Source organism: Oryzias melastigma, linkage group LG4 (assembly GCF_002922805.2).
Source record: "Oryzias melastigma strain HK-1 linkage group LG4, ASM292280v2, whole genome shotgun sequence".
Classification (NCBI taxonomy): Eukaryota; Metazoa; Chordata; class Actinopteri; order Beloniformes; family Adrianichthyidae; genus Oryzias; species Oryzias melastigma.
This window is the reverse complement of record NC_050515.1, coordinates 24,842,170-24,863,925: the sequence shown is the minus strand read 5'-3', so window position 1 is coordinate 24,863,925 and position 21,756 is coordinate 24,842,170. Positions and strand designations below refer to the sequence as shown.

Here is a 21,756-nt window from a genome sequence, read left to right as displayed (position 1 = left end):
TGTCAGCTTCGGTCTTCGTGTTCCAGTCCCCTCCTCCTCCTCTTTTGCAGAAAAAGCACTAGTGGATGTGTGTGCTTTCCAGCAGCAAGATTTAATGCTTTAAAAAAAAAGAAAAAAAGGCTCTGAAAGGACTTAAATGTGACTATCAGTCAGAAGCCTTAAAGTTGTAATCTGCTTTAAAGGCATTTCTTTTGTATCCTAAAATGAGAACATGGTGGTCCGCTCCCTGTCAGTCTTTTTATCCATCTGCCACTAGTGGAGTGCTGCAGAGACAGGAAGGAGACTGGAGCTGTGGCGGCAGAAAACGAGCGGGGGATTCATTAACATTCAGCTGCATGTGGATGTGTTTTTGCACTAATTAGTTTTGTCACCATGGACCCATGGGTTTCCTTTTAGGGTCTATTTTACGTCATGTAACACAGCGGGGACAGCACGATTCGGATGGAGTTGCTTTTACACCAAAACATGGCTCCTGGTGCTCGTGGTGCTAATGTATATCTTATTCTCCACCAGATCCATTAAGCTACCTTCAATACACCCTCTGTAACGTGCATTCAAGTGACAACTTTCAATGCAAAGTTTATGTTAATGTACATAAATATGCGTTTTTAGTATCCACTTTCAAAACTCTCGCCGTCTAATGTGGAAGCCCAGAAGTCATATCAATGCACGTTTACATTTTCATAGAAAGTGACCGCTTAGAAATGTGCTACTGAAGGTAATTCCTGATAATTCCAGATCAGTGATAAATGAGTCAAGTTGTCATATTGAGCTAACTCCATGTTATTTCTGAAGGTATGGAAAGTAATCCAATCAAATCTTCCACATTTTCAATTTAAATAAAATTGTATAGCCCAATATCACAACACAGCTGTCTCAACAGGTTTTACAAAGGGAATTGTTCAATAAAACTTAAAATCAGTCATAAAATATAAACAATAGCTGATTGCTAAACTAAACAGACTAAACTAAACTGGACATCCTTGCCCTCAGACCCTCCTTCCTGGTAAGGAAAAACCTATAAAAAAAGAAGAAGAAACCTCAGGGATGTCCCATTGAAGGAGGGATCCTCTCCCTATAGATGGATAGGCGTTGTACCAGGACTGTTACTAATAAATAACTCATCTAACTCTACAGCTACATGTTTGAATAGTGTAGCAGATGGGCTTCATCCAGATGGAACTGGGGGACAACTGGGTCGCGAGACAAGCCAGAGGCCAGGTCCACGGCCAAAGACATGAGCACAGATGAGCCACCTGGAATCTGGACACACATGAATTGCACTGGACCAAACAGAGGCATGGAACGTTGTGAAGCTACGTTCATACCGCCCTCAACAATTCCAATGAGTAGTCAATGTAAACACATTTCATTCAAAACTACTGCGTTCACATTTAGTCACATAAGTCAAAAGTTTTGTCCGCTACATACAAAATACGTGGCCACCAAGTGCACCAAGTCAAGCTTTGACCAACCAGGACTTGATTTTAGTGGTGATGTTTAGATGGCGTACCTTTTATTTTATGTATGTGTCAACCATTTGATAATTGATCATGGAGGAAAGTTAATAATTGTGATTTGTAACCAGTCAGAATTATATGACACCTAGTCTTTCATGTCATAAAACTGTGAAAGAAAAAGCCTGGAGCAAGACATGCGCTAGTAGACAGCAGAAAAAGAACAATAAAGATAAGCCCCTCCATATTTGTTAAGTGCGAACACCACAAGCTAAACGTTCATTCAAGAATGCACGTCAGGTGTGTTCAAGAACACACATGCCCAGTGTGAACGTAGCATCATTTAGTTGGAATGGAAGTTTGTGTACTGAACAGTTTTCTTGGAGTGTCTTCCTGTTTTGCAAAGAGTTAGTGAAATCTTAGTAAAGTGCACATTAGTTCCATATGTTTTGTGGTCGCTCGTCTAATGTGCCAAAATTGGAGCAGACAAAATTGCGGAGGTCAGCATCTGAAAGCATGAGTCAGTGCTCGTCTTTGCACTGCCATTTCTCACTGCAGCAGGATTTAAGAGCGCTCTTCATTTACTTGATGGTAATTTTTGAGACTCTCACCTCAGACATAAATACAACTGAAATTTGTGGACATGAATCTCTATTAATATGTTATACCAGAACATGAAATGGGATTTGTCCCTATTATTCTAATACAGGTGAAGATAGACAGCTTCAAACATTGTGCTAAACACCGTTTTTAATACAACAATTTCTTTCTCTGGAGCCATTCCTACTGCAGTGAAACCCAAACACCACTTCTGCTGAATCTTGCCTCAAAGCCACAAGTCAAAATCTATATTTCTTTCTTGTGTAAGTAGGGTCACACTCTTGGGTTTAAAACCTCTGCAGCTGCTGTCATGCCGTATTTTACAGTGCAGTGTGTGAACACAGAGCAGAGCTGACGTGTCTTTCTGCATGAGGAGAGAAAGCTTGGTCCAAAAACAGCTTGACTCCCTGATAAATGGACTGGCCACCGGCCCATTAGCTGACACTGTTGGTCAGAATGAGTCAGTTAACAAAATGAAGAAAAAAGGAAAGAAAAAAAGGGGTTATCTCTTTGGATTAGAGATGTAATGCTCTGACACAACACTACCCACTGATCCACAGCGGTCAGGGTTCAATCATGTCTGAAGCTCATTCACACCGGCCTCGACAACTCGCATTCAAGCGTCCACTTTCAAGGAAAAGTTTATGCAAATGCCCGTAAACTTGCATTTCATGCATCACTTTGTGAGGTTTTGGGTGCAAACTGGGCGTTCCCTGACCACACGCTGGAAGTTCAACCAGCTAAACTTTCGACATACTGAATAACCAATCAGGGACTTGTAAGGTGTGGATAGTTTCTTTTTCAAAACACAGAAGTGCCAACCGTTGTAAACATGACGAGAAATGAATAATTGCAATTTGTGCCAGGCCGGTGTTGTATGACATCAAGTCTTTCATATATCAGAATAGAGCTGTGAAGGAAAAAGCCTGGAGCAAGATTAGCTAGATTTGTACAACTTCCACACTTCACACCAACCCTCTTCCAATTGTAGATGGCAGACATTTTTCTAATTAACAGTAGAAAAAGAAGAAGAAGCCTCTCTTCAAACGCTCCCTCCTTGCTGGTCTGGTGTGAGCTGAATGTGCGTTCATGAAACTTGCATGTTCTTGAACACATGCCCAGTGTACACGTAGCATGATGTAACACCATGCGTAGTAGCAGTAACCTAGTTCTTATACAGTAATCTTCCTTTTGGTTCCAATTTTATTCTAAAAATCCAGACATATTTAAAAACAATTCAACCACCATAGTTTAAGCTACATGCCTTCTCTATTCAAGGCAAAGCTGACACCACTGGATGTGGTATTATCCAGTATCCATTGAGGTTAGACGTGTCAGGCAGATGCCCCCCTATGATTTTTGAGATTTTAGGGCTGTGGTCAGCAGCACACGCTCCTCTGGGACAGTACTCAATCTTATTTGTGCTGAAACACCTCAGACACTCTGATGACACTGCAGCTGTTGGTTGATCAGTGATGGACTGGAGGCTTAGGGCGGACCACTGGACATGTTACAGCAGGGCAAAAAAACCCTCTAACAGCAACCTCCCAATTTATTACTTGTTGCCCTGCAGTAAAAACCACTGCATTATGGATTCTATTCTGTTCTCAGAGGAGCATCTATAGACATATTCACTGGATGGATAATCTCTAACGTCACCTACAGGACTCTGAATGGTGAAAATAAAGCCTTAAGTGGAACGGGCACGTTTACCGAAGATTGCTACCCCCAACCCCCAATGTGACAAAACAGGTTAATTGAGCAGGACAAAGTAAAACAAAAGCACCTATGACTACTAACCCACAAATCCACCCCCTCCCCAGTAAAGCAGAATTTGATTTGTAATTAAATCAAAACAACATAAAAATAGTGAACTTCTTTCCCCACTTCTCACAAATGGAAAACAAAGCAAAGCACTTATGTTAGGTTTTGACCATTGACTGCATACAGAGAACTGGACTGAGTAACCTCCTCCCCTCTATCATTCCAAATAAAGTACCCATCGGTTCCAAAAAGATTTTTTTTTTTAACATGTTCTCGCTAATCCTAAGTTTCCAAGATATTTTTTTCTGTAGCACAAATTATTCAAGTAATAGATGGATCAATAAAACCATTTGATCAACAGATTCTTCAGAGCCCACCTTCAATGGTGGGGGTGTGGTCTGCCAACACGCTCACTTCTGATTGGAAAGAGAGGTTGCCAGAAAAATGTAGACTCAAACCCACTCGGACCAATCACTGCTTACTGACAATTTCTGGTTCCAGCATGGCAATGAGAAAAAATGGTGGTTGGAACCGAAACTAAGTCCTCTTCTATGGGTGACGTCACACTCGCTTTATCCAGTTCTCTTTTACAGTCAGTGGTTTTGACACAAGGCTGTACATATTTTTATTTTTGGTAACAAATCCTACATTTTAAACTGGGATTTAGATGGAAGGAAGGCATGTGCACCTTGTGCCACTAGTCTTTACAGACCAATTGAGGAATTGCAACACTTCCTATCATGACCTCTCAAACTCTAAAGGTGACTTTCTGTTTTGTATAAAAGAAAGAAGAGGGAAGTTAGTGTGGCCCCACTCATAATAAAGTAGTGTTTCTTTTTTGTTTGTTTTGTTTTGATTTTCTTAGATGAAACTGGATTTCCCATAAACTTCCATGAGAGAAAAAAAAAATAAATCACAGAAATTAGGAGTTTGCACTGCTAAGCTGCGTTCACACCAACCTCAACAACACATGATCAAGTGACCGTTTTTAACAAAAAGTCTATGTAAGCTCGCATATATGTGCATTTCGGGCTTCCGGGTTCGAGACTGTTGTGTTCACATGTCACTATGCAAGTTTCTACAGCCATTTTCAGGCACTACCTGTAAACCTCCATTGAATGAGCGTTGAAAATTGTTCCAGGTTGAACTTTGGCCAAAAAGACATACTCGGATTTGGTGTTTATGAATAGGTAGCATCCCTTTTAACTCCTGGAAGTGCCAACAGTTTGAAAATGGATCATGCAGGATAAATCACCAGTAATAGCTGTGGTTTGAGCTCGGCTGTAATTATATGACACAAAGTCTTTCCTATGAGATTAGAGCTGTGAAAGAAAAATCCTTGACCAAAATTTACGAGATTCACGAACCTCTTCCAGCTGTATGTGGCGTACATAAACTAGTATTAGCTAGCGACAATCTGGTGTGAACACCATATGCTAAAAATGCATTCAAGACGCCTGGTAGCGAGGGGAAAAAACAACTCGGTAAAACAGGGACTAGTGGTTTTTATTTTATTTTCATTTTTGGGGGGGGAAATGTAATTTTTCACAATGAATGAATGCAGCAACAATAGCTATGGAAACTACTCACTCTGCTACTTCTGTGTATCATATTATGATCAGAAACGTTGAATCTGAATTAGGTTTGTAAGAGAAGCTTCAAGGGTACTTGTGTTGTAAAACCTCAAAGATTGCTGCTCCTTTGTTTTAGAATTGCATGTTTAAAGTTGCAAACTCTTAACCCTTTATCACCATGGTGCAAATATCTATCAAACCACTTTGGCCTCCAAATCACTTTATTTATTTAGCATCCGCTTGAAAGCAAAAACCTACTTGTTTTTTTTTTTTTAAACCTGGAAATAAATTCAGGCATTAAGTACTTAACAAGTCAATGAAATTTGGACTTCAAATTATTTCTGATGTTTTACTGCCCTTTTAGCCAGAATTATCTTGTTTTGATCTGTAACTGCTGTGTTCTTGTGTTTTGCTCAGATGCTGCACACTGAGCTTCATTTGTAAAAAAAGAAGTCTGAGTGAGCAAAAAAATAAATTCTTTAAATAAAGTAAGTGTTAAAATGCTCTTGATTGTACCACTTGAGAAGCCCTCCAGTTGATCTGCAGTTTAAATGCTTAACTGTGGCCTGAGTGTGTGCTCTCTACAGCATTGAAGGACATTTGACTTCAGTCCTGAAAGATCTTTGCTGTTTCTCTTTAACAACTTGTTTTTATTTTAAAGAAACTGTCATACCATTGTTGGATGACTATTAAAGGCTTTTAAAACAACCGGACCTAAATAATATTTCGATGATACACAGTAGGTGCATAGCTTCTTGCTTCTTTGCAAACTAGTCACACACTTTGCTAACGTCCTTGACTTCTGGTTCTTTGAATAGAAACAATGACATTGAAAGTGTGGGTGTTCTGTCAGTGAGCAACAGTAAGAGGTGAAACAATAAAGCATCTGGCCTAAGATGAAAGTATAACACAGCATTAATTACTGAAACAGAGGCAGGGACAGAAGGCGGAGATGGAGGTGTCAGAGATGAAGATGTTGAGACGCTCTTTGGGAGTGACGAAGATGGATAGAACCAGGAAAGAATCCATCAAAGGAACAGATCATGTTAGATATTTTGGAGATAAATGTAGGGAAGCAGACTGAGATGGTTTGGACACGTTTAGAGGAGGAACAGTGATTATGTTGGTGAAAGGATGCTGAGGCTGGAGGTATGAGCTAGGAGGCCTGGAGGAAGATCAAAGGGGGGTTAAAGGAGTGAAGAGGCGTATGAGGATGGTTGGTGCAAATGAAGAAGAACCTGATTGCTGGAGAGTTTAGCAGTGGTGACACCTAAAAAAGGAGCATCAATTATATGTGCATCTAAAAAAAAGGTTAAAAAGATTTAAAGATAAATACCTTTTTTCCCCTGAAAATATGTCAATGATAAATCTCAGAATAATGGATTTTGAGGACTTCTGGCTTTATTGTTAAACAATCATTTCAAATTATATATGTATATAAAGAGCAGAGAACTGGGTAAATTGTTCAGCTCCTCTCTTAAATGATGAAACTGCATTTTTTCCCCATTATAAATATTAAAAATAAAACATATTACTAACATTCATATTTTTTATTATCTTTACATTTTGTATTTTGACCTCTAACATTTCTGCAACCGTCCAGACAGCGTCAATATAACACTCAAAACTGTTTATTTATTAGATGCCTGATTTATATTTTATTCATGTCTAAGATCACAGGCTGTTACACTTGTTTAGACGCGCTTTTTTATCTAGTGAAATGCATGACAGCTGTCTAATCTTGCCTCATAATCTGCAGTCAAAGTGCATGGTGATCTGAAAATGACTACATCCTCCCTGATACACAAATTCTTTTTATAATGTTCTGATTTCCACATGGAACACATCTCCTTTTCATCCAACATTTTTTTCCCATCTTTTCAGTTTTTTTTCCCCTGACTCCACATACACATAAGGTTGGCAGTCATCTGAATAAATGCCAGCTTTGCTCTCTGCTGCACAGCAGCTTTCATGAATCACTTTCTGTTGGCCCTTCTTGTTGTTTGTGCAGCCAATATTCAGCACACATGCTTAAATGTCAAGACAAAGTACAGCTAGAACCTGTCTTTATTCAGTAGGAACCATTTTTCAGATGAAAAATTGTGTAACTCAGATTTAGGAGTGTGAGTCAATTAGCTCATTTAATTAATTCTCATAAAGAACGCATGTAAAGAAATGATGCTTTCTTCATCATACTTTTGTATTTAAAACATGGATAAAAATGCAAGTTTTTGTACTGATCAAATGCAAAGTGGGACAACAGGAATGCATTGCAGAAAATACTGTGAAGTCAAATCTGAATCCATATAACCCCTTGATGCCTATGGAAGCACAAAATACGCTGAACCACTTCTTCACCAAAATTGCATTTATAGTGTCTACTTGAAAGCAAAAACGTGTAGAATTTTAAACTCAGGCGTAGAGGAGATACTAAATCCAGTGAGAACTGTGAGAACGCTAAACATCTCTGTATGTAAGAGGAATAAAAAAATAATTATTTAATTAAACTACAGGGCGTGCATTAAACATTTTCAATATAAAAAATATATGTATTTTTGTAAAAGGTGATATAATTAAAATATATATGGGTATCAACAAGATTTATGGATTTATGTATTTATAATTACATTAATTAAAATTAATAAAAAAATATTTTAATTTAATATTTAATGGAATTACCGATATATGTAATAAAATATATATGTTTATATATGTTTAATAAAATGAGTATGTGTGCAAATATATAATTATAAGTAATAGTTATTTTTAATTATTACATAATTATAATTACACATATATATATATATATATATATATATATATTCCTCAGGGTCAGGTCAATCCGTTTGTTCTGTTTGTCAACAGTTTTGTTATTTGACCACATTGTGACATTTTAATTTCAGAAAATGATTAATAAGGACAATATTATAAAAACAATTTAAGTTTGGATTGATTTGAGAAAAAGGGCTTGGACTTTATGAGTTATCTACATACAAAAGCCATTTTGAACTTTGCATACTTTTAGTCATCCTTACGCCGGGTTCACATCAGGCGCAGAAGCGGTGCAGAACAGAGGCTGCTTCCATTTGGCCCCCTTGTTAACCTATAGTGGAGTTCACAACAGATGCGAAGCGCCACGATCCTCCACGGCCGGCTTGCACCGTGCATTGATCCCTTTGGCATCCGGTCTTTTTTTGCGTTATACTTCTGCTCATGATGTTTATTTTCTATTTTTTCAATTTGAAATAATTGGAAGCTGCGCGGTGGAGCAGTTATTAGCACTCTTGCCTCCTAGCGAAAAGGTCCTGATTTAATCCTGGCTTGAACCTTTCTGTGTAGAGTTTGCATGTTCTCCCCGTGATTTCCTCCAAGCCCTCCGTCTTCCTTCCACAGCCCAAACATGTGCCTCTCAGGTTGTATTGCTACTCTAAGCTGTCCCTGTAGGTGTGCATGTGTGTGTGGGATTGATTATGTGCCCTCGACAGACTGGTGATCTGTGCACCCAACAGTAGCTAGGATAGGCTCTGGCAACCCTGTGACCCTAAAAGGGCTATAGTGGGTTAAGAAAATGAGCAGATGGAGGAAATAACTGTGCAATACAACGGAAGCCAAAAACAAGTTGGTTAAACAGCTGAAAAAAGGAACAAATCTGCAAGAGAATGAATAAAATTTAAGACACATGAAGAAAAATATGTAAAAGTGCTTGGAAAAGATGAGTCAAAGTCAAGAGTGCAATCCAATTAAAATGCTGCATTGAGACCTTAAAACTAACAAAGATAAACTAGAATTCCTTTTTAATAGGAGACTGAAGCAACAATTGGATTTTATTGTAGTGGATCTCAACAAATAATCGTTGAATTTTGGTATTCTTCTTCTTTTCTTTTTCACCAAATAAATACTTAAACAAGGAGTAATAAAGGCTTTTATGAAATATGTTTTCTTATATTAAATCAGCATGAGCTTTAAAAACAAAAAAGGCAGAAAGCTAACTAATTTGAAAACCCTGAGAAAAATGTCGACTGGAGAGTTTTTTTTTTTCCTCTCTCCATCAGTTTGCTATCAGATTGTTCATATTGGGTCTTACTGCAGAAACTAGGTGGAAGAAAAAAAGAAGAATCAATATTTGTGTCTCTCTTAGACTTTTATAAGACAGATAAAGTCTGTTTTCAGACACATGAACTCACCAGCACCGCTTCATAATGCAGCGTGTCGGCACACTTACAGGACTCTGCTGCTTTCTGCTCATCAGTTTTTGCTGGAGTGCAGTGGGCTCCCACTTTACCTTGGAGAATGGATTCTGTATTTATAGTTTCCATCCTGTGGGGATTTTATCCAAGGTCAGTTGTAGATTACCTATTTGGCTCATTGAGCCATATGCTCTGTTAGCTCCCTTTTTTAATGTGCATCGGTGATTGATTAAGCTAGTGTGTCTCTATGCCAATGCTGGCCTTGACTGATGCATACAGAAAGCAGTTTGTATGTATGGATAGCTCTGCTGCGAAATGCACGATCGATACTCGGACTCTCCTCGCAATAATTACCTCATCCAGAAGAGGGGAAAGCCTGGGGGTTTAGTGTATGTGGGTTTTCAGTTGTGTGTTTCTGAATTGATGCAGGTCTACAGTGGAGGCTGTTGGTGTGCATGGAGAGATACAAACAAATGAACACACAAAATAGGAAAGATTCAAATTCCAAAACGTAGAATTAAGTAAAATGTGATATTAGCTTCATTGAATGGGGAATATAAATCACCAAAAAATGCTGTTGCAGCCCCTCTATGAATAGACGAATCTCTTTCATTGGAAAAATATGAACAACTCGTTGTTGTTTATTATTATTTTATTACACCTATTTGTTCGATGTGGTGCTACACTTTTACAATATACTTTCCCTGATCTTGTGTTTAGTTCCATTTTTTATTCTGCTGGCTTTGCCATATTTTATCTGGCTGCTTCAGTCTTTTTTGTGTTCCTCCATCTCTGTTTCCATTAAACCACCTTTTTTTACCTCTTTCGGTTCCCCTTCTCAAAGATAAAAAAGATTTATTAATAAGCGGAGGGCTTTTCACTTCTTCACTACCCATGGGTGCTGGCATTGGAAGCATTTTGCTTCTCCTTGGGTCCTGAGCATAGTTCTGTTACCTTCTAAATTAGACCTTTGTCTCATTCTGGAAGCGCTGCGACTGCGACTTGCAATCGCGCTGTTGCTCGGCCACAGTGTCTCATTTGAACGAAGGCAAAGGAGCAGTCGGTTGAGGAGTTGCTGGAAAACACAAATGATGAGAATGTGAGGGGATAAAAATAAAAACCGCCGTTATTAAAGTCAAAGAAAGTCAGATGGGATGAAGCGTTCATGTTCCCAATCAGAGCTGATGGCAGCTGAGACCTCAGCGGCGTCTATGCAGGGAGCCCTGGAAACGAGCGTGTCACGGCGGCAGGGAGGGGGGCGAAGGTCAGTGTCAGGACCTGCTTGTCACCAGGCAATTTAGAATTGACATGTGATTTCTGGATGATGTCTTCCTCTCTCCTCATTGCACTCTGAGTGTGTGTGTGGATGTGTGTAATCGGAGCTGTCATGCAGCTGTCTTGTCTGCTCTGATGCCCACTAACCCCCTCAGTCAAAAAGATGTGACTGTAAAGACAGCACATGTGTCATCCACAGAAGAGCCGGATCTTTTAAATCCATTTAATTCTCGTTTAATTCTCTCCATTTTTTTTCTTTTTTTTTCATATCAGCCATCCTTGTGCCATGTTTCAGCAAACCCTAAACCCTTTTGGCTGCCAGATTCAAGCCTTTTTGAAAATAAAAGCCATCTGGTTCGAGGTGGAATTCATAAAGTCACTACTAAAGGCTTAATGCTGAAGCCAGTCAGTCACCACTGACTCAAATGTTTAACTCTTTAAGCCCCAGCGTCAACATTCTTTTTACGCAACTCTTCAACCGTCTTCAGAATTAACACACTTCCAGTGGATTCCTTGGACTGATATGCGTCACCTTAGTTAAGAGCTTATGGACATGTTGTGAAAAAATGGTCTTTGTACTGTTATGAAACACAATACGTTAGTAAAATGTTGCATATTTGTGCAATATAAATACAATCCCATACAACAAGCTGCTTTTCTCCACTTTAGAATCAGTTAATTCACATCAATTGCATAACGATCAAAGAGTTCCAGTATGTCAAAGATAGAGAGTTATTTAGGTGTAAGGCAATATCTCCAATGTTTAATGTCAACTTTACAACTGAAACAAATGTATAGTTAATTCAAAAAGAAAAAAAATTAAATGATATCTTTGTTTAAACCAATTGTATAGTAGGGGTGTAACAATTATCAATGAATTAATTTATATTGCTGCAAACTAACCAGATGGATCTGTGTGAGTCAAGTTGTTATTCAAATTGACCTATACCATAAACAATCGACCTATACTCATACCATACAAATCGACATATACCATACCAATCGATTCAAAATGAAATAAATCTATTATATTGATATTGAAAAATGCCATTTGGATTGAGGCATGGCAGGTTTATTTACCAGAGAGAAGTACTTATTAGTAGACATTTATCTCTGAGTTAAACTGGTTGAATTTTTGGCTAAAATTTTGTCCTGGATTGATTTTAGGTCAACAAATCAGATTGCTCAAAATTAATCAATATAGACAATGAATCATACTGGGAACCCCAAAATACGATGTGAATTGAATTGTTAAAATGAATTCTTCCACCCCTTTACGTCATTCATTCATCTATGTCTACAGATTTCTATAAACCTCTGATTGCAGTGGCTGTGTGGTCAGGACCAGCCCAATAGGCTCAACAGTGAAGGGCAGCTATGTCAGTCCTCATGCAGACGTGCATGTGTGCCTTCACAATGGTTGTTTGCAGTCTGAGAAGACAACTTACAGAATGTGCTGACAGGGCACTCGAAGCTCAAAACAAGAGTCAACAGCAACACTAAGATAAACTTTTTGCCACTGGCAGGGAAGATTTGACACTTTTTTTTTAATAGGTGAAACCCGTATATGCTCCTTATCCCACAAATATATATATATATGCCTTAGACATGTATTACTACTTAAAATGAAAATTAAAAAACTTTTTTTTTTTTTTTTAAACAAGACTCAATATAAATCTGTTTTTGCCAAAAATTTGATTCTTCAATTACGGAGTGAATTTCATTGTCCTGCATCAATATTTGTATCAGTTTACAGAACAACTTTCTTGTGTCATCTTAAGATATTTAGGCATCTATTAATAGCAGATGAAATCATATGTACTTTGTTAATTTGAATGACACGATCAAAGAAAAATGTTGTCATATTGTTGAAACATTAGATGTGCTGCAGCATCTACAACAGCTCATCCACACATGTTTTCCTTCCTGATCCTACCCACCTTTGTCACTCCCCAAAATAACCTCCGCTTCCTCCAGCTCTGCCTCCTGTCTCTTTCTCAGTGTCAATGTCTCAAAATTATACAACATGGCTGGTCCCACATCCTAGTACACCATTCCTTTTATTTTTGCTGGCACTTTTGTCACTTGTATCACACCTGCTGCTGGAAAAAAGTTTGCACAGAAAATAGTTATTAGAGGGCAGTTTTTATACTATAAACTATGAATTCTTTTTTGGAAGAGTGAGTGGGATTATCAAGTGCTGTCCGATGTTGGGTCAGGTAAGGGTTATGTTTTACCATTTCAAAATCAAGTTAACATTTCATGTGGTGTTCCTCAGGGTATGATTCTTGGACACCTGCTGTTTAAAGTCCCTCTCCGATAATCTTTTAGAGAGTTTTACACTTCCTGACACATTTCTGCATTTTATCCAGGCTGGGGACTGGCACAGGGAGACCCATCTTGCAGCTATAGTTAGGCAGTAATGTGAAGGGTCTCGCCTAAGGACCCACACTGGATTAAGCTCATTGTGCCCCCTGGGAAGCAAACCCTGCCTTACACCCAGCCAACTCAGCCATCCAATTGCTACACTAGTTTAACTGTTACATTTCTGTTTTCATTTTGTTAACGCTTTTAAATATTGTTGTATTTCCTTACTTGTTTTCTTGTCTCTTTGAAGTTTTCTGTGCGTATGATGGATTTGCTTAGAGTTGGGTCACTGACATTTTCCCCTAATGAGACCAGCTTTGCACTTTTATACATAATCTTTAGGAAAAAAAACATTCTCTTTTCTTGGTCTGTAAAACCATATATTTCCCTTTCATGTTTACTCATCTGTTTTGGCCACGTGTATTTCCTGAATTTCGTGATCCTATCAGAGACACACACAAAAGGGAATCTGTCCATCACTAGTGTGTTCTGCTGGGCTGACTTGAATGCCCCGTGATTCCCCTGAATGCAGCATTGGTGAATAAACAGGCTTAACATCCCTCGACAGCATCTGCTCCGTGTTTCTTTGACGTTTTCACATTTTTGAAACAAGTGACTTTTGTGTGTTGTGCTGACTCAGCATATGGAAAGCATGGAGTCAGCTCGGGCTTATCAAACCGCTTGTCAAATTTTACAAAAGGAAGCTGGCAGACTGCTGTGGGACAGAATTATATTCGGGGCACCATTGTTGTGCTTAGAGTCCTGACAGAGATGTTGTTGGCTTCAGAGTGAAACAGCAGGAAGTTGGGATGGATGCTGGAAGAGGCGAGGCAAGATCAGTTACTGAGGCAGCTGTGAAGCTTGTGACTCTTTCTTGTGTTTCTGTGCTCCGGTGCATTTCATCATCCACTGCTCAGCGTACTGCCGCGAGTATTGGGTTTTCCAGCTCAAACACGGCTTCTTTTGGAGTCCTGCAGCTAATTGAAGGACAAGTGTGGGGGTCTTCTATCTAAATCAGTTAATGGATGTTTGAAATCTGTGTTTGCGTGCTGCGCGTGTGTGTGTCTGAGAGAGAAGCCTTTAAACAATGAGAAAAAGCCCTCCTGTTTGCTTGCATGCCATGCGCCTGCATGTGTTTGACCATCCTTGAGTGCAGATGACTACATTTGTTTTGTTGTGTGTTTCTGTGGATGTGTTTGTCATTAGGATTAGCAATGTCCTTACGATTATGAACCAAAAATTGAAAGAAAGAAATCAAAAAAAGTCTGAATTAAGTAAAGAAGCACTTGACCACTCTTCCTGTTAAGATATGTATGAGAAAAAGAAACAAAAACAAGCAAATCTTGTGGCTTTTTACACAAAATCTATTGAAAAAAAAAACTTGTTTTTCCATTGATTTTCCTGCACTACTAAAACAGCGTATTTGAAAACATAAACCATTTTGACAACCTTGTCTTTAAATTATCTTCATTCACATACAAACATGGGTTGTAATTCCTAAAAGCATACAGTGTTTCCCCGCTTATTCACGTTTCTGTATTTGCGTTTTCACGTATTTGCAAATTTTTTTTTTTCAGTCACATGATTTTTCCAGTTTGTTACATAAACTCGGACAACTGAAGACACTTGTATGAAATTTTTGCATCCGAAGGAGGTGCTGCACTTCTGAGGTGTATCTCTGCACTGGGAGCCCTCTCCAGAGCGCGGAGGGGCGATGGGAGTGCTGCCCTTTTGCGAAAGGTGCCCCCCCTCCTCTCTTAATGACCTTGCATGGAGAAACGCATCAGCTGACTCAGAAGAGGTCCAAAAAAATCCTGATATGCTGAAGAAGATAGTCGTGGAGGATAATAATCTGTGCCATAAAGTACGCTGTTGCTGTGGTACAGTCTTTTGTACTGAATTTAAAAAAGATAAACCTCTTTATGTTGAGCAATACTCCAATCTTCTTTAATAGATGTCTTACAAAGTATGATCAGAAGTATTTTTGATGAGTACGGAGTGGTAACAGACATCTTTTGTCCGCGGGGGTGGGGGTTCTCCATATTCGCGGATTTGGCGTATTCGCGGATGCCTAAACCCTGCGAATTACGGAGGAATACTGTATATAAATAACTGCATATTTTCCAGTTATGCCAATGCACTACAAATAACTTTAGGTAGAAATGGTTCATTTGAATTTTGTTTCCAAATTTTTTTTGTTTTAGTTTGGGGATTAGTTCTTTTTTTTTTTAGTTACCTGAAGTGTCTGATGTCAAAGAGATAAAAAAAAGTCTTTACCAAATGCGTTATGTTATATATAATCGTGATTCATTTCATGTAATAAAACACCATTTTTTTCATTGTTTTTTTCGTGTTTCATATCTACATTCCCTCGTTGGGCCACATTCTATGTTTTGTTGTAAATGCTCATTTCTCGCTCATTATTTTCTGTGTTTTTTGCAATAACTAAACATTTTTTTTAATGACAAACCCAGTTTCACCCAGTTATTTACCGTTATCATTTTTTGGGTGTCTGGATACCGATAAAAAGCCAAAGAAATGTCTCCCAAGCCCATAACAGGAAAAGTTTGTCATGTGCTTCTTTTGACTTCTTTAAAACGATGCTCTTTCCCCTACAGAGTGTTTTTGTTTGTTTTCATGATAACCCTCTGTTCATGGTTCTTCATGAAGTGTTTTGAAAAATGATGAATGTCTTTTGATCTTGATGGCTTAACTTGGTGAAATTCTTGATTTTTAACGAAAACCTTTTTGCCTCTTCTTTTTTTTTTGGAAAGTCTTTCTCTTTTCTTGCTCTAGAGATATTGTAAACATGTCGACAGGACACTGATGTATGTCTTGTGTTTGTCAGTGTGAGAATTTTTCAATCAAAAACCGAATTAAAAAAACAAAAACTTTCTTGTATTTTGAGAGCACCTTTTGAATTATGTTTATGTTCTTGATGACCTTGTTTTCCTCCATCTTCTCCTTCTTGGTCCCATAGGTCCCCTAACAAAGAAACACACTGATGATTTAGGTGATAATGACCGCACGGATGATGAAGGTATTTTTTTCCCCCTCAATGCCAATCTGATTTGCATGACAAGGGAAAGCAAACTTACCCTTTCTCCTCCGATTTTTGTCTTCTTTGGTTTTCTTACATTTCTTGTCCTTTTTTTGAAAGTAATGGACATTTTCTTTTTGCTCTTTACTCGTATCCTCTTTTTTGGGCTGGATGTGTTTTGTCCTTTTCAGCTTGGTGTCTCCTAAAATCACGTTTCACACCTTTCTTTGATTATAATACTGTAACATCAATTTTCTGCTTGGATTTGCTGTTTTATTTTTCATTTTCTTTCCCTTTCAATGTTGCATCCCACCAGCAGATAAAGCAACTAACAACTCCCCGTTTAGGCAGCTCCTTCCACATTATGTGCATGTTTTTTTTTTCTGGTTTTGTTTTGACTTGTATTAATGTGGTCATGTTTAAAAAGGTAAATGACTGGCTAACTGGCTTTGAATCCATACTGACACTTGGACATTATCCAGTTTTGGACATAAATTTGACTAAAAATTAAAATCTATATGAACTAATTTAACTACCTATTTTTGCAGTTTTAGGGGCTGATCAACATTTTCTATTTAAATTGTAATATAATGGGGAATTAAAGAAAATATACATTTATAAAATGAAAAAAAAAAACATAATTTGAGAGTTATTTCTATTTCAAATGTGTAACTTTAAGCATCAAAGCACAAATGCATAGTAGGAACACATGTTTTCAACTTTTATCAACACAGACAACAACTTCTATCTGTTTCACTTCAAATTCAGCATAATATCACTCAGATATCTAGTTAAATCAAATAAATTTACATTTTGAACACATTCGATTTTATAAAATTATTTGAAGACATTATTTTTTTAAAGCCATTATTATGTTTTATCACAAAAACTTACTGAAAATAAATGTAAAATTTTCACTTTAGTGAACGTCAGAACATCAGACTGTGGAGGAACCAAAAATTGTCTTGTCCTGTGAATCCATCTTGACTGTTTCATTGTGATGGGCTCATAAGAAACCTGCGGCCGTTTAATCTGTGGAGGTGGCATTGTGATCTGGGATTAGAATAATTAAACTAAGTAAACATTTGGCCAATCTTTCAGAATTTCTTAAAAAACCTCATACAGCATCGTTAAATTTTGACACAAGATGACAAAACTCTTGAAAATAATACCAGTTATTTCCTAAATTAGATTAAAGAGTAGCCACACAAAATACAAATGTCCAACTTTTTTGCTATTGTCACCCAAAAAGAAAAATAAGACTGATTTCTCGAATAAATCTACTGAGAAATGCAAAGAAGGTGCAAATTTAGCTGAATTTACAGCAAATATAAAGTGTTGGCAGCAGCAAAGGCGACACACATTCATCATGCGTAAGTGAAACGTTCAGCATCTGCTTTGGGGTCTGAATTTTCCAACAAAGGCACAAGACTGGTTTAATAAGGAAATTGTAATTAATGCCAACCCTGTTCTGGTGCACTGGCACCATGTGGGGCTGCAGACTGTATAACCACATTGGTATTCCAGCGAGTTACATCGTACAGTACCTTCATGACCTGATTCAGTCAAGCTAATGTAATGTCTTAAGGAAAATGACTTGGCAGCACTGAGATTCCTTCTCTGCACACATGATTCTAAACACACATAACTTCCCGTTCTGAATGTTTAATTCTCCTGAGTTTCTAATTCTTTGAAGACATTAAATTTTTGATAAAAGCCAGACACAGAATGATAAACAAAGTCTGAACCATTTACGATTATTGAAAAGCTTAGGCTGGGCAAGGAAGAAAAAATTGAAGAAAAATTGCAATGAAAGTATCAGAAATGTCCCCACCGTGGGACGAATAAAGGACTATCTATCAATCTAGCTACTGATTTTATCATTCTAGTTTTGATACTTCACCTTGGTATCGATACTCAGATCAATACGCACATCCCTAGTCTCCAGTCCATCACCCCTCTCACCTGGATCCCAAAGGAGTGGTTTGTCCTGCCACACATGAGTCGAGTGCTTCATCCCGCTCTCTTTGCTCAACAAAAACTAAAGCAACAACCCCCATGCCCTCTCTTTCCTGTCCTTGTAAAATGCTGTTTTTTTGTCATAAATAACTTTTTTGTTGTTCCAAAATTAAACTTTTGTCGTCCATGGTGACAAAAGTGAACACAGGTGTTATCTACAGTGTTAACCTGCATTATAATGTGGGCATATCACCTTGAACATAAAGTAAAATGTTAGAAAGTTTTATTTTGAATGTTCAACAGAAGATTTTATTTTGAAACCTGGAGCTGCTTCCTGTTTCTCTGGGTTTAAACTTTGAACTTGAAATAAAACTCCTGCGTAAATCTTGCGTACAGAGAGACAAACGTCAAAAGCAGACATGACAGGGGCAATTCCGATTGATTAATGATCATTCTATTTTATTGTGTCAACGCAACGCAAAAGAGATGCACTGCAAATGGACTAGTGGAAATCAGCTTTTAGTGTTGCAAGTCAAAATAGCCTTTTTCAACAACAACAAAAAAAAAAATGAATTTTTCGACCAAAATTTGGATGGACAGAACGTAAACTTACAGTTCCGGCTAATGATGTTTCGGCACCATCCCACAGTCTGCAGCCAGGCCCTCTGGGAGCTTGTGGCCTGCATCCCTACAGGCTTTTTCCAACAGCATTTTTTGTCTGCTCTGGATTCAGAAGCATTTATTAAGTAAATGCTCAAAGAATACAAAATTAAGATAAATTTTCCTTATATATGTCCCCCATTATGAGAAAAATATCACGAAACGTTAAAATTACAATTTTTAACTAAAGTGGGTCTTTAAGCTTGTGCCTAATATTTAAAAAAATATGTAAAAGTGAAGCTGTTTTCCTTTGTCTTGAATTAAAATTTGTCTAGAAACCCTTATCAGAAATAAAATTTCAAGGATAAAATACTGAGTTACAATATCCCCTGAAGACCGTAGGAGTGGATAAGAGGAGCAGGGAGCCTTAATGAGGCAGTTCTACTGTATAATGTCGCCAAGTAAACAGAAATTACATCTAAACAAGACTGCCAACTATACTGATCTCTTTGATCTGCACCACCGTGCCTTTCTCTGTGGGCACTCGCTTGTATACATAGCAGCACATGTATGCACATAGGCACACAGTGATACGATTAAAGGGACTCACCACAGATCTTTTCAAGAAAATCCCTCCAAGCTTCAAGTATTATCCCAAAAAAAGGATGCAGGGCAGACTGCTAATCCACTTTAATATAGAGGAAAATATGCTTAGGAGCACACACGTCTGCATTGCACACATGTACATACACACCCTGGTCAGTCTGGCTCTGATCGAGTTCTATCGTTTCGTTATTTCCTTAAGCTCACTTCCTTGATTCAACCCGATGTTGCCCTGTGGATGCACATTAAGAGAACACCCCTCTGGCCTCCGCTTCCCCTTCCCACTTGCTAAATCTCATAGTTACAATCTCTTTAAACTCAGAGAAGCTGCTGTTTGTAATCCTTTTTTGTGGTGGGAATAGAGATGTAAACGGGGAAGTCCCTGAGAGCTTTAGACTTGCAGAGAGCTCTCTTTTTTTTTTTTTTTTACTTCACGAACGGTTGGAGTTAAAAGTAGGTACGTCATAAGTATGTGACACTTAGGAGGCTCTTGGTACTGCTTGTAAAGCATTAAAAGGCAGTACCTGTGACAAATTAATTTCCCTGAGGATACAGCATGTAAATATGAAGTTCTGGTGGCGTACAGTGGTGGGGTGCTTTAGCAGGTGTCACGGGGAAACTCCTGGATCCAAAGAAGCCAGCACAAAAGTTTAAATGGGTTCTGTCAGGCTCATACTTACAGGACTAACAAGTGAGGCTGCTTGACTTCACACACATAAGGGGACTCTTCAGCACAGCCTAGTGCAGCTCACATCCTTTAACCTCATTTTGCATTACTTTGAAACCTCCTGACTACAATGGCATGCATGCAGTGAAGGTTACAAAAAGTTAGCTCTAAAAAAAATCATTTTTTTCACTCTAAAACATCAAATATAGCCATTTGGTGAATGCATTTTCACTTTCTTCAAAGATAATCTCAGAGTTTTAAACTAAACTTAACAGGATGGTTTGAATTTAAGGAGTGTGAATGAGCTATCTAAACCTCAGTGCAATTATTAAACCAACCTGCAGATAAGCACTTTAATGAGTTACCGCTGGAGTCACACTGATAACACCATGACTTTTTTTTTTTTTTTTTTTTCTGCTTAGGAATTATCATTGGTTTATTCCCTGCAGCAAAAAAGAAAAAAAAAAAGAAAGACATTGGAATCACATCTCTGCTCCTTATGACTGTTGATGTATTGATAAGCCTTATACACAGGCAGAGGGAGTGGATACCAAAGATTGCAGCAGCCTGAGGGCATCTCTCAGGGTTTGCTCCCAGAATCTAAAACACCTGACCGTCTTTGATCAAAGCCTCATCCTGGAGGAAACAAAAATCTGCTCCGCTCTGACATAACTCTCAGAGAAACATTCACCAGATTCCCTCATTTCAGGACAGCTGGAAAAGTTGAATCCCAATCATATTGTTGCTGTCTCAATTTCCTTTTTTTTTTAAGTCAAAACAGAGCACACTGAGTGAACAGAGCCCCTAAATAGTACTTGAAATTTCTGTCTGTTTTAATTTATTGAAAGATCAACTAAAAACTGTAAAACAGCTAAAGCCATCAGTTATGTAGAGTTCCCCATTAGACTGTGACAAGAAACACAGAAAATGTAAATTGTTAGGAAAATAGCGAGACTTGACTTGTTCTTTTAAAATGCCAGTCATTTCTGGCAACAAAGCGATGTTGACACTGCCCTCAAAAACTCACGTTCAAGCAGCCACTTCCATTGAAAGTTCTATGAAAACACTCCTTTTGTGCAACCGCGCCCAAAAGTATCGCGTACATGCATAGCTATGCAAGATTATTCGATTGTTTTGGGGCGATACGGACAAATTGCACCACCATTGAACAAGCATTCCCAGCTAAACCAGATTGAAGTCTGACCAATCAGGGACTCAGATGTGGTAGTAACTCGGAGGGTATCTGGTGTGTCTGGTGAACCCAGACACAGTGGCAAGCCTGACATGACAGTGATCTGTATCCACCATTGCAAAGACGCTACCAATGAATTTAACAGTCATAATGTAGTGTGACCACAGTGGCCTGGATCCCACTGCTGCCACAAAATATCCCAATGTAATGTGACCAGATTGGCCTGGATCCCAGCAATGTAACCAAAATATCACAATAAAGTGTGACCAGAGCAGCCTGGATCCCATCGCTGCCACCAAAATATCACAATGTAGCGCAGGAATAGGCAACTCCCAATATCCAAGCCCTACTCATTCCTGATTACCTGGTTCAGGTGTGTCCAGCCAATTAAAACCTGCCAGAGCAGAGTAAGTTGGAAAACATGCAAGAATGCGACACTCGAGGCCGGGAGTTGCCTATCTCTGATATAGA

The 21,756-nt window shown here is 38.4% G+C and overlaps 1 protein-coding gene across 1 annotated transcript in view; it reads left to right on the top strand.

Moving 5' to 3' along the window:
* nlgn1 (neuroligin 1) overlaps window positions 1-21,756 on the top strand; it is a 385,517-nt gene that overhangs the window by 142,659 nt on the left and 221,102 nt on the right. The window contains exon 3 of the mRNA XM_036211636.1: window positions 16,205-16,264. Coding sequence (XP_036067529.1) covers window positions 16,205-16,264 — 60 coding nt within the window. The remainder of the gene's footprint in view (window positions 1-16,204; window positions 16,265-21,756) is intronic.